Below are 13,439 nucleotides of genomic sequence, written 5' to 3'. Positions count from 1 at the left end.
TACTCTTCCACTATTTTATAACCAGATAGATGAGTAAGTTTCTCTGACTGCGTCTGGTATGAAGATGAAATGTCTACATAATGTGCAGCTATTTTATTTTGTCTGTTTCATGTTTATCTGGAAACTGCTTTCAGTATCACCGCCTATTTATCCAGGAAAAATGATAATTATAAGGATTACTATACAGGAAAGCGAGAAGGTTTATTCTAATTCTTGGCAGGGGATTTCTTTATTAATGAAATAATTCTAATAGAGGTGTGCTGTTCTCCCACACCTGTATTACTTTAGTCACCTGTTCTAGAACTGGTAGAAAACTACTGATATAAAATTCACCATTCCCGTTGCTGCCTTGTCTTTGGCTTGGCTTATTGTCAAACAGTGGTATCCTGATATTGCACATGTAGGTCATATCAAGCATGGCAAACTGGTGAAACCCTCTGGCTTTGCTGCACACTAATGTTTTGGCAGTAAAGCATTGGCAGGGTGGGGGTTTCAGGAGGCAGAAAATCTTGACCATTGACCCCCCATCTCCTGTTCTATCAAGTATGTCATCTAGTTTGCAGGTGACATTGATAATCCAGTCACCTCTTCCCAGAGGTGGGCTGCTAAGGTGGAACGGTGACGTGTGCTCACCCCCGTGGCTCTGAGTGCTAGCGGAGTCCAGCGCAATTCTGCTACCTGCCCAGGTGCCGTAGCAGAATTGCGCTGGACTCCGCTAGCACTCAGAGCGCGTGCATGAGATTTTGGCAATTTGTTTGCTTCCGCTCATGCTCAAAAGCAAAAACACCACTGAAATCTCTCTTGTGCGCAGAAGCTAAATCTTGCTGGGATGTGCGCAAGCACATATAGGAGACGTGAAGTGCGTGCAGCTCAACTTTCGCTACTGGTATGGCGTCCTTATCATCCCCCTACTGATATATAGGCTGACAATGAGATGAAGGCCATTTGATGATAGTGCAGAATAAAGTGGTATACATGTTGATACATGGTTGAGATCAGTGAAAGGCTACCAAAATTTTTACTACCACACGACATGGCTTATGCAGGACGCCCTCATTTTCTTTCAACATCTTTCAGTGCAAATTGGGTGCTCTGGGGTGGCGCTCCATTTTCGCTACTCCACTGCGTCGTCCCCCCCAATCCGGGCAGCAGCCCACCCCTGGTTTAGATGCAAAGGAAGAGAGCTAGGCTGTATAACCAAATGAGTCCCAAGTGAAATCTAGCAGTAGAGCAAAGGAAACCTGAATGCAATTTTTGGCAAGGAAAGATCTCAAAGGAAAGTACCCTCCCCATTCTATAAAGCAGTGTTTCCCAACCTTGGCAACTTGAAGATATTTGGACTTCAACTCCCAGAATTCCCCAGCCAGCATTTGCTGGCTGGGGAATTCTGGGAGTTGAAGTCCAATGATCTTCAAGTTGCCAAGGTTGGGAAACACTGCTATAAAGAACCCTGGAAGCACCGAGCATGCCCAGCAGCCTCAACCTAGAACACTCAGTGTGTTGGAAGGAGATGGAATAGTAAATAAGGAGGAAGAGGAAAAAAGGATCTTATGCAGAGGGGACATAACCGGGATTCTGAATGTGATGCAACATTTTGATTCCGGTCTTCTTCCTGAAATAATGTAAACGTGCTGCAGTTTAAAGGTTGACAAAGAATAAAGCAATGGGACATATTCCACATTGGCATCTGCGGGTAAACAAATCTGTTTTAAACACTGGGGGGAAAAATCCCTTTGCGGGTAGATTTTCATTAACGCTGGAAAGCAAAAATATTCCTCCAACCACTTGGAAGGAAGGGTGGGGACTGATAACACAGAAGCATGTGAAAGATGGCCAGGCGAGCCAAGTGGAAGCTGTAATTATACCAATAGATATCAGAAGTTAATTATTTCTTTAAACGCTTGACTGGAAGCCCTCTTAATCTCAGCCGCCTGCAAATGGCTGCGCAGTGGCTGTGATTATCCAGCTTGCTTTTTTTTTGGAGGGATGGTGGGGAGACGGGATCAGTGATCTGCACTGCTGAGAAACATAAGAGAGCCAATGCTCCAGTTCTGCCTAGATCAGGTCATCTTCTGTTTGATGTGCAAGCAAAGGCTCTGAAGATTTTGATTTCATGTGAAATATGTGCCTTGCACACCACCTTTTCTGCCACTTAGAAACATAGAAGTCTGACGGCAGAAAAAGACCTCATGGTCCATCTAGTCTGCCCTTATACTATTTTCTGTATTTTATCTTAGGATGGATATATGTTTATCCCAGACATGTTTAAATTCAGTTACTGTGGATTTATCTACCACGTCTGCTGGAAGTTTGTTCCAAGGATCTACTACTCTTTCAGTAAAATAATATTTTCTCATGTTGCTTTTGATCTTTCCCCCAATTAACTTCAGATTGTGTCCCCTTGTTCTTGTGTTCACTTTCCTATTAAAAACACTTCCCTCCTGGACCTTATTTAACCGTTTGACATATTTAAATGTTTCGATCATGTCCCCCCTTTTCCTTCTGTCCTCCAGACTGTACAGATTGAGTTCATTAAGTCTTTCCTGATACGTTTTATGCTTAAGACCTTCCACCATTCTTGTAGCCCGTCTTTGGACCCGTTCAATTTTGTCAGTATCTTTTTGTAGGTGAGGTCTCCAGAACTGAACACAGTATTCCAAATGTGGTCTCACCAGTGCTCTATATAGCGGGATCATAATCTCCCTCTTCCTGCTTGTTATACCTCTAGCTATGCAGCCAAGCATCCTACTTGCTTTTCCTACCGCCCGACCACACTGCTCACCCATTTTGAGACTGTCAGAAAAACCTACCCCTAAATCCTTCTCTTCTGAAGTTTTTGCTAACACAGAACTGCCAATGCAATACTCAGATTGAGGATTCCTTTTCCCCAAGTGCATTATTTTACATTTGGAAACATTAAACTGCAGTTTCCATTGCTTTGACCATTTATCTAGTAAAGCTAAATCATTTACCATATTACAGACGCCTCCAGGAATATCAACCCTATTGCACACTTTAGAGTCATCCACAAATAGGCAAACTTTCCCTACCAAACCTTCCCCTATGTCACTCACAAACATATTAAAAAGAATAGGACCCAGAACAGACCCTTGTGGCACTTAATTAAGTTCACCCTTAGGGCTTTTCTCTATTCCTTCAAACGGTCTTTCTTCAGGTTGTGTGTGCTGGATGGAAAGTCTAGGAGCTGAATGGGGGCCGAAAGAAGGGTCCCAGGTCAAGGAAAAAGCCCTTTGCGCGGGTACCTAAAGTGCCTTTTAGAATACACTTTCCTGGTCCTTTCATACAGTATTTCCAGAGCATGGAAGGTGATACAAGATCTTTGAAAAAGGCTTTTAAAATTGTCCATCCATGATTATTACTCTGTAATGGTGGGTGGGGCGAAATATGTTTCTGAAATGCTCTGTATCAGGTAAAAATAGAATAGAATAGAATAGAACAGAACAGAATAGGACACAACTTATGACAAAACTGAGCCCAAAATTTGTGTTGTTAAGTGAAACATTTGTTAAGTAAGTTTTACCCAATTTTATGACTTTTCTTGCCACAGTTGTTAAATGAATCACTGAAGTTGAGAAGTTAGTAATCCAATTGTTAAATGAACCTGGCTTCCCCATTGACTTTGCTTGTGAGAATAGAGTAGGGTAGGGTAGGGTAGGGTAGAGTAGAGTAGAGTAGAATAGAATTATTTAATGGCCAAGTGTGATTGGACACACAAGGAATTTGTCTTTGGTGCATATGCTCTCAGTATACATAAAAGAAAAAATACATTTGTCAAGAATCATGAGGTCTATGGAGAGGGACGGCATACAAATCTAATAAATAATAATAATAATAATAATATAATAATAATAATAATAATATAATAATAATAATAATAATAATAATAATAATAATGAGGTACCACACTTAATGATTGTCAGAGGGGTCAAATAAGCAATCAGGAAACAATCAATATTAATAAAAATCTGAAGGACACAAAAACAAGTTAGAGTCATACAGTCATAAGTGGGAGGAGATGGGTGATAGGGACGATAAGAAAAAAACTACTAGTAACAGTAGTGCAGACTTAGTAAACTGATTTGGTTGGCTTGATGCGAGCTGAACAGCTGTGTAATTACTGTATTATAATTTAGATTATGTCACAAATAGTTTTTGGTTTCCTTTGCTGGGACACCGCGTTGTTGGTGAAACACTACAACACGGAACTATTTAAACAACGTCTTCCCACTCTCTCTATATCAGGGGTTTCCAACCTTGGGCACTTTAAGCCTGGTGGACTCCAACTCCCAGAATTCCGGGGCCAGCAAAGCTGGCTGGGGAATTCTGGGAGTTGAAGTCCGCCAGGCTTAAAGTGCCCAAGGTTGGAGACCCCTGCTCTATACTCCTGCCTTGTGCATTCGGGACGGTTTCCGGCCACTCCCCCTCCCTCCTCTTCCCCGCCTTCCCGAAAGCTCGTAGGACCTCCCCGGTCCCTTCCCCCGAAAGTGCGATCTGAAATGCGAAGTTCAGTCCGTGCAAAAAAAAAAAAAATGGCAAGCGGGCGCTGTCGCCGCCTGGGCCCGTTTGGCGTTCGCCGGGTTTTGGAGGGCTGCAGGGCCTCCCACTCGATGCCTGCAGGAGCCTCGTTGAAGCGGGAGTACGACGCCGTCGTGATCGGGGCAGGTGAGCGTCAGACGAACGGAGCCCGTGTAACACCACAGGGCAGGGATAGGCAAAGTTGTGGACTTGTGGACTTCAACTCCCAGAATTCCTGAGCTAATCATGATAGCTCAAGAATTCTGGGAGTTGAAGTCCACAAGTCACAGAAGAGCCAACTTTGTCTACACCTGCCATAGGGGGAGCGTCGGAGGCTCCTCGAGGTTAGATAGGAATGAAGCTGGTCCGCTGCCCAGGTAGAATTGCCTTGGTTTGGAGTCGGTGTCTTGACTTGGCGTCAAGAGTCTCCCTTGACATGCAAAGGTCAAGCCTTGAAGTTTTATACTAGAAACTGTGGCCATACAGTCCTGTAGCCTTTTAAAGAGTAAAGCTTCCTGCGAGCATCTTTATTTATTTATTTATTTATTACTTAGATTTGTATGCCGCCCCTCTCCGAAGACTTGGGGCGGCTTAAGACTCTTGCAATTTTTTTGAACTTAGTTTGCCAGTGTTACCTTCCAAGATAATTGATTGTGATATATATATATATATTATATATATATAGGTAGGTAGGTAGGGAGGGAGGGAGGGAGGGAGGGAGAGAGAGAGAGAGAGAGAGATTGGATGGATGGATGGATGGATAGATAGATAGATAGATAGATAGATAGATAGATAGATAGATAGATACTGCTCAGAAAAATAAAGGGAACACTCAAATAACACATCCTAGATCTGAATGAATGAAATATTTTCATGGAATACTTTGTTCTGTTCAAAGTTGAATGTGCACAACAGCATGTGAAATGGATTGTCAATCAGTGTTGCTTCTTAAGTGGACAGTTTGATTTCACAGAAGTTTGATTTACTTTGAGTTATATTGTGTTAAGTGTTCCCTTCATTTTTTTTTGAGCAGTGTATATATATGTATATATATGTATGTATACATAGATAGATAGATAGATAGATAGATAGATAGATATACATGCATACAAGCAAAAGGCAAAAGGAAGCATTAAGCTCCCCCCATATTTGGGTATACCAGGGTGACTCGACAGAAAAAGAAACATATATGTGTATGTGTGTGTGTAGGTCTACGCATAAGGTTGATAGACTCCTGGCGACGTTTTGGCAAGGTCCCCCTCATCATCCAGGCTGTTGTCTTTGGCTTTGTGCTCGGGTGTTTTGTCACTTTGTTCACTCGAACACAAAGCCAAAGAAAACAGCCTGAAGATGACGAGTGGGACCTTGCCAAAACCTTACACTGGAAAAGACCCGAATATGCCTGGACCTATCTACATACCTATACCCGTGAAGATCTATGAAAACACACACACACATATATATATACATACATGTACAAGATAGCAGGTATTGGTATAAATATAAACAAAAGCAAAATAGGTACAGATAAATTTGGACAATAGGACAGTAGCAATAGCAGTAGCACTTAGATTTATATACCGCTTCACAATGCTTTACCGGCCGCTGTAAGCGGTTTACAGAGTCAGCATATTGGCCCCAACAATCCGGGTCCTCATTTTACCCACCTCGGAAGGATGGAAGGCTGAGTCAACCTTGAGCCAGTGGTGAGATTTGAATTGCTGAGCCTACAGCCAGAAGTCAGCAGAAGTAGCTCCCAGTACTGCACTCTAACCACTGTGCCACCAAGGCTCAAGTAAGACAGGGACGGTAGGCAAAATGGTGCACTTATATGCGTGCATAAGTCCTTACAGACCTCTTAGGAATGGAGTGAGGTTGACTGTAGACAGTGTAAGGGTAAACTTTTTCGGGTTTGGGGCTACTTCCCAGGTATTTTTTTAATAGTGTCCCAACCAAGTGCTGCTGCTTGCCAATAATGCATATTTATCTGGAGTTCTGTATTGCCCTTTAGGTGTCGCATCTAAGCAACCTTGGCTGATCTCAATTAAGCAGAGTCACTTTTGGCCATTCAAAAGGTCAGGACTAGACTGGAATGTTAAAAAGCCACCTCATTACAGTTGCTAAGAAAACTCTCTGAATGTAATCTTAAAAATCAAGCATGGTTTGGAGACTTACTCTAATCCTGGGCCAAACATATTATAATAATTAATTTATAATAATTTATTAGATTTGTATGCCGCCCCTTTCCGAAGACTTGGAGGGATATACAGGGATTGGTAATCTCTGGTCATTTAGATCAGTTTTTCTCCAACATACTGGATAGAGATTTCTGGGAGTAAAATCCACTTGTCTTAAAACACAGGTTTAGATATTGCTGAATTATAATTCCCAGCATCTTCATTCCTAACCATGCTGGCTGGGGATGGCTAGGCATGTCAATTGACTTGCATGTGCAGCCCTCAATGCTGATTTTAAATGTTTTCATATAACCTGTTCTTAATTGTACTATAAATAATAACTTTTCAAATGAATCTTCTTCTTTTTTTTGAGGGCCCTTTCAGGGTTGAAAAAGGTGACAAAGAGGTTATTGAAACGCATATCCAAGTGCCGCCTCTATGTCGGTTGAGGCAGTCAGGATTCCCTTGGATACCATTTGTTGGGGGGGTCGAGGGAAAGAGAGGGTTTTGCCTTCTCTTTCTGCTCAAAATCCCCATGGACAATTGGTGGGCCACTGTGCGACACAGAATGCTGGACTCGATGGGCTTTGGCCCGATTCAGCATTCATTCATTCATTCATTCATCCATCCATCCATCCATCCATCCATCCATCCATCCATCCATCCATCCATCCATCATCTATCTATCTATCTATCTATCTATCTATCTATCTATCTATCTATCTATCTATCTATCTATCTACCTACCTACCTACCTACCTACCTACCTACCTACCCATCCATCCATCCATCCATCCATACATACATACATACATACATACATACATACATACATATATACATATATACCCACTGCTCAAAAAAAAATAAAGGGAACACTTAAACAACACAATATAACTCCAAGTAAATCAAACTTCTGTGAAATCAAACTGTCCACTTAAGAAGCAACACTGATTGACAATCCATTTCACATGCTGTTGTGCACATTCAACTTTGAACAGAACAAAGTATTCAATGAGAATATTTTATTCATTCAGATCTAGGATGTGTTATTTGAGTGTTCCCTTTATTTTTTTGAGCAGTATGTCTGTCTGTCTGTCTGTCTGTCTGTCTGTCTGTCTGTCTGTCTGTCTGTCTGTCTGTCTGTCTGTCTGTCTGTCTGTCTGTCTGTCTGTCTATCTATCTATCTATCTATCTATCTATCTATCTATCTATCTATCTATCTATCTATCTATCTATCTATTAGATTTGTATGCCGCCCCTCTCCATAGACTCAGGGCTGCTAACAACAATAATGAACAGTATATAACAAATCTCATGTGTAAAATAATTAAAAACCCTTATTTGAAAACCAAACATACACACAAACATACCATGCATAAATTGTATAGGCCTGGGGGGAAGGGAATACTTCATTTCCCCCAAGCTTGACGACAGAGGTGGGTTTTAAGGAGCTTACGAAAGGCAAGGAGGGTGGGGGCAATTCTGATATCTGGGGGGAGCTGGTTCCAGAGGGTCGGGGCCGCCACAGAGAAGGCTCTTCCCCTTGGTCCCACCAGACGACATTGTTTAGTCGACGGGACCCGGAGAAGGCCAACTCTGTGGGACCTAACCGGTCGCTGGGATTCGTGCGGCAGAAGGCGGTCCCGGAGATATTCTGGTCTGATGCCATGAAGGGCTTTATGTTCTTATGACAACAAAATGCTTGTTATAAATAAAATATGTGCACCTATATAAGAAGAAGCATATGTTGATGAGTAGCTTTTCATTCTGGGATATCTCTTTACAGGACACAACGGACTGGTGGCTGTAAGTACTGAGGGTGGTGAGAAGAGGTAACACATATGAGCCGGGGTGGCACAGCAGGTAGAGTGCTATACTGCAGGCCACTGAAGCTGACTGTAGATCTGAAGGTCAGTGGTTCAAATCTCATCACCGGCTCAAGGTTGACTCAGCCTTCCATCCTTCCGAGGTGGGTAAAATGAGGACCCGGATGGTGGGGGAATATGCTGGCTCTTTTAAAAAAGTGCTATTGCTAACATGTTGTAAGCTGCCCTGAGTCTAAGGAGAAGGGCGGCATAAAAATTGAATGAATGAATGAATGAATGAATGAATAAACAAACAAACAAACAAACAAATAAATAAATAACATCTGGACATCTCTAGAATAGGTCCCAGGTGTTTAATCTGTACTTGGGGAGACTCTGTTCTTCGCTGGAGATACTTGGTCTTATAATTACCAGCTTCTGCAGCAGGGATTCTTTGAAGGCAGCAGGTGGGACTATTAAAGACCAAGTTAATACTCACTGCATTCCCCAGGCTGCTTACCTGCAAAAGGGAGGGCTGAAAACCGTGGTCCTGGAGAGAAGATTCCTTGTTGGAGGCGCTGCGGTCACTGAAGAAATCATCCCAGGTAAGAATTAAACTGATGTAATCAGAGGTGGGCTGCTCAGGTGAAAGGGTGACGTGTGCTCGCCCCTGTTGCTCTGAGTGCTAGCGGAGTCCAATGCAATGATGCTACGGCACCTGCGCAGGTAGCGAAATCATGCCTGTGGCGCACCTGCATGTCCGCGCACGATTTTGCTACCTGCCCAGGTGCCATAGCATCATTGCTAAACAATGTCTTTTGGTGGGACCCAGAGGAAGAGCCTTCTCTGTGGCGGCCCCGGCCCTCTGGAACCAACTCCCCCCCCCACAGAGATTAGAATTGCCCCCACCCTCCTCGCCTTTCGTAAGCTTCTTAAAACCCACCTCTGCCGTGAGGCATGGGGGAATTGAGATTCTTTCCCTCTTAGGCCTTTACAATTTATGCATGGTATGTTTTGTATGTATGTTTGGTTTTATAATAAGGGTTTTTAATTGTTTTACTATTGGATGGTCACATGTTGCTTTATCACTGTTGTTAGCCGCCCGGAGTCCACGGAGAGGGGCGGCATACAAATCCAATAAATAAATAAATAAATTGCGCTGGACTCTGCTAGCACTCAGAGCCATGGGGGCGAGCACACGTCACCGTTCCACCTGAGCAGCTCACCTCTGGATGCCGTACTTCCCTTTCGCAAACATATCAACTTCTGCTCCTTGGTACACCTGGTCTCCCCTATTCTGCAGGCTTTCACTTCTCCAGAGCCTCTTACCTGCTAAGTCTGCTGAGACCCCAGATTTACACTGAGCTGGAGCTGAAGGTATGTATGGAGTGTGCTTTGGATAGCTTGGTATTGTTTGGTATCTTTTTTCCCAAATTGTCATTTTTTTTCCCCACTGAAATCTGTTACAACCTGATCTGGCATGCTGTGGGTGCTATTGACTGGGGATCTTCGTTTGGTGGGTCCCAGGAGCATAGTTGAGCTGAGCAGTGAGCAATCGCTCACTTAAAAATCATCATCAACTCAGAGTTTTCCAAACCTGCCCAGAAGCCGAGAGGGAAAGAGTGAGAGGGAAGGGGAGAGAGAGGAAGAGAGGAAGAGAGAGAAACAGATAGAAAAAAGAGAGGAAGGAAAAGAGAAAGAAAAAGAATGGGAGTAAGGAAGAGAGAAAGAAAATCAAAATCTAGTTTGAAACTAGCTCAACTATTTAAGTGGCATTTTGATATTGATAGAGTTGCCCTATTATGAGCTCACTGTTATAGACACACAGTACAGTATTTTATTTTGAAATTCTCTGAGGCAAAACAGGGTGGGCTTTTTATTTGTTTGTTTGTTTGTTTGTTTATTTGTTTGTTTGTTTGTTTGTTTGTTTATTTATTTATTTATTTATTTATTTATTTATTATTTCTGTGCTGCCCTATACTTTTCCACCCCCCCCAAAAAAAAATTAGAGGGAACACTGCCCAGGAGATGTGCCTTCTCTGCTGTAGCACCTGCCTTGTGGAACCTCTTCTTTCTCTCCCTTAATTTATTTATTTATTTATTAGATTTGTATGAATTTAGATTAGTTCCATCTCTTTTGACATTTATTTGTTTTGTTTTATATATGTAAAATTTATTGGCTGCCCTTCTTACCTCAAGGTAACGGTTTACAATCATAAAATAAAAGTATGTGAACTAAAAACATAAAAAGTTAATACAAAAAGACAGACACTGTGGCCCAGGGGAGGGTGGGAGCAGTATGGGGGTGGGGAGAGATAGGATTTGCTGTTAATCTATTTTATACATGGTATGCTTGTTTGTATGATTGGTTTTTTTAAATTGGGGTTTTTTAGATTATTTTTAATATTAGATTGGTTTACATTGTCTTTTTTATTGTTGTTAGCCGCCCTGAGTCTTCGGAGAGGGGCGGCATACAAATCTAATAAATAAATAAACAAACCACCTCCATCGTGATGCTCCCCCATTGGAGCCCCAAGCTCAAGTCTTTAGGCTCTTATGGGAGGTCAGGAGGCTCAGAGTTAACCTCACTGGGGGGGATGGATGGGGGTGACACAATGTTCCAGGGGATGGGTGCAGTGGCAGAGAAGGCCCTTTTCCTGGATCCCACCAGCCTGAATGCTGAAAAGATCTGCAGCTTGCCTCCTGAGCTGGCACAGGTGGGGCAGGCCAACCCCAGTGGGATGATATGGTCACTCAAGCTTTGACTGTTATGAAGCCTGGGGCTCCAAGGCAAATTGGAATTTGCTCAGGTGATTCCATTATTTGCTCTCCCCACTCCTGTTGTTTGTATTTTTTACTTTTATGGTATTTGTAAATAAGTTTTTTTATATTCAGTATTTTTGTTTTGTTTTTATTTATTTGATTGTTGTTTGCTGCCCAGCATTGCCTTTTGTGAAATGGGTGTGTGTATGTATAATGTTTGTTTGTTTGTTTGTGGGATTTATCTGCTATCCAACTCCAGTTGGACTGGGTGGCTTACAATAAAATACTATAAATACCAACAATATAAAATAAGTAGGAACAATAAAACAGTATAAAATGCATTGTAACCCTAAAAACCATACATATTGTCAGTCATTCAAGGTCCCAAGCCCGCCGGAAAAACCAGGCCTTTATGTCTTTCCGAAAGGTAGGATGGGGATAACCTGGATCTCTGGAGGCAGTTAGTTCCAAATCATTGGAGCAGCCAGAGAAGGACCTTGCCCTATGTCCTGCCAATCGACATTGTTTGGCTGACGGGGCCTAGAGAAAGCGAACTCTGTGGGCCTTTATTGGTCGCAGGGAAGTATGAGGTAGAAGGTGGTTCCGTAAGTGGTCTGCTCTTATGCATATACAGTGTTCCCTCGATTTTCGCGGGGGATGCGTTCCGAGACCGCCCGCGAAAGTCAAATTTCTGCGAAGTAGAGATGCGGAAGTAAATACACCATTTTTGGCTATGAACAGTATCACAAGCCTTCCCATAATACTTTAAATCCCTAAATTACCATTTCCCATTCCCTTAACAACCATTTACTCACCATTATTACTGGTACTCACCATTGAATAAGACACTTAGTGATCCTAATATTTATAAACATAATTATTTTTTAACAATAATTATTTTTTTTGTTATTTATTTGCAAAAATTATTAGTTTGGCGATGACGTATGACGTCATCGGGCAGGAAAAACCATTGTATAGAAAAAACCCCATGAAGTATTTTTTAATTAATATTTTTTGGAAAACCGTCGTATAGGCTATTCACGAAGTTTGAACCCGCGAAAATTGAGAGAACACTGTATAAATAAATACATTTGATTAACATTTTAATAATCAAGGAAGCAAATTCTTGAAATAAAAAACCAACAGATAATAGATTTTAATAGAAGTCGAATAAATAAATTAAAAAGGAGTCTCTTCAAGTGGAGGAATTTACCAGGAGGCAAGTCCTACTTTATTTGATGAAGTTTACTCCACATATTTAAAAGACTGCAACCTAAATTAGCTGGTGGCCATTTGTGTAATTGTTAGTGGTGTAAAGCGATCATTCTTCTATTGTTTGCCTGAAAAAGGGTCATTCTGGAGCCATTGTATAACACAGTGTTTTTCAACCTTTGCAACTTGAAGATATCTGGACTTCAAGTCCCAGAATCCCCCAGCCAGCGTTTGCTGGCTGGGAAATTCTGGGAGTTGAAGTCCAAGTATCTTCAAGTTGCAAAGGTTGGGAAACACTGGTATAACACACACTTGGCATATGTCTGCCGGCTGTACACAAATCTGCCTGCTGCATATATGTGATAATTCTGTCTTGCAGAAACATGGCTTAAAAGTGCTTCTACGTGACCCATATTCCTTCACGCCAATCCTGGAGGACAGCCAGAGTGGACAAGTTCCTCGCTCGCTGTTGCTGGGAAATAGCATGGCTGAGACACAGAAACAGATTGCCCAGTTCTCCCTAAAGGATGCTCAGGTATTTGGGGAAGACCAATCTTGGAGGCAGAGGGGAAACGAGCATAGAACATATCACAGTCCCATGATATATGTCACATATATCATGTTGTATATGATATGACTTCTATTGAGGACCTGTATACTGCACGAGTCAAAAAGCGGGCTGTAAGAATATTTAAAGACCTCTCACATCCTGGACATAAACTAGACACAAGAACAGTTTTTTCCCCCGAACGCCATCACTCTGCTAAACAAATAATTATCTCACCTCTGTCAAACTATTCACTAAGGCTGCATTACTATTACTATTACTTTTCTCATCATTCCTATCACCCAACTCCTCCCACTTATGACTGCATGACTGTAATTTTGTTGCTTGCATCCTTACCATATATGGATATCAATCGCACGAATCCCAGCGGCCAAT

The 13,439-nt window shown here is 42.1% G+C and overlaps 1 protein-coding gene across 2 annotated transcripts in view; it reads left to right on the top strand.

Annotated features, from left to right (window-relative positions):
- Positions 1-4,543: 4,543 nt before the first annotated feature.
- PYROXD2 (pyridine nucleotide-disulphide oxidoreductase domain 2) overlaps positions 4,544-13,439 on the top strand; it is a 29,950-nt gene continuing 21,054 nt past the window's right edge. The window contains exons 1-5 of one of the 2 annotated variants that reach the window (XM_070752951.1): positions 4,544-4,683; positions 8,503-8,522; positions 9,033-9,126; positions 9,825-9,898; positions 12,876-13,031. In XM_070752951.1, the coding sequence (XP_070609052.1) occupies positions 4,551-4,683; positions 8,503-8,522; positions 9,033-9,126; positions 9,825-9,898; positions 12,876-13,031 (477 nt within the window). In that variant the 5' untranslated portion in view covers positions 4,544-4,550. Of the gene's footprint in view, positions 4,684-8,502; positions 8,627-9,032; positions 9,127-9,824; positions 9,899-12,875; positions 13,032-13,439 lie in introns of both variants that reach the window. The other variant, XM_070752953.1, reaches the window with a different exon arrangement.

This window comes from Erythrolamprus reginae, chromosome 5 (genome assembly GCF_031021105.1).
Source record: "Erythrolamprus reginae isolate rEryReg1 chromosome 5, rEryReg1.hap1, whole genome shotgun sequence".
Classification (NCBI taxonomy): Eukaryota; Metazoa; Chordata; class Lepidosauria; order Squamata; family Dipsadidae; genus Erythrolamprus; species Erythrolamprus reginae.
This window is presented reverse-complemented; position numbering and strand designations above follow the sequence as displayed.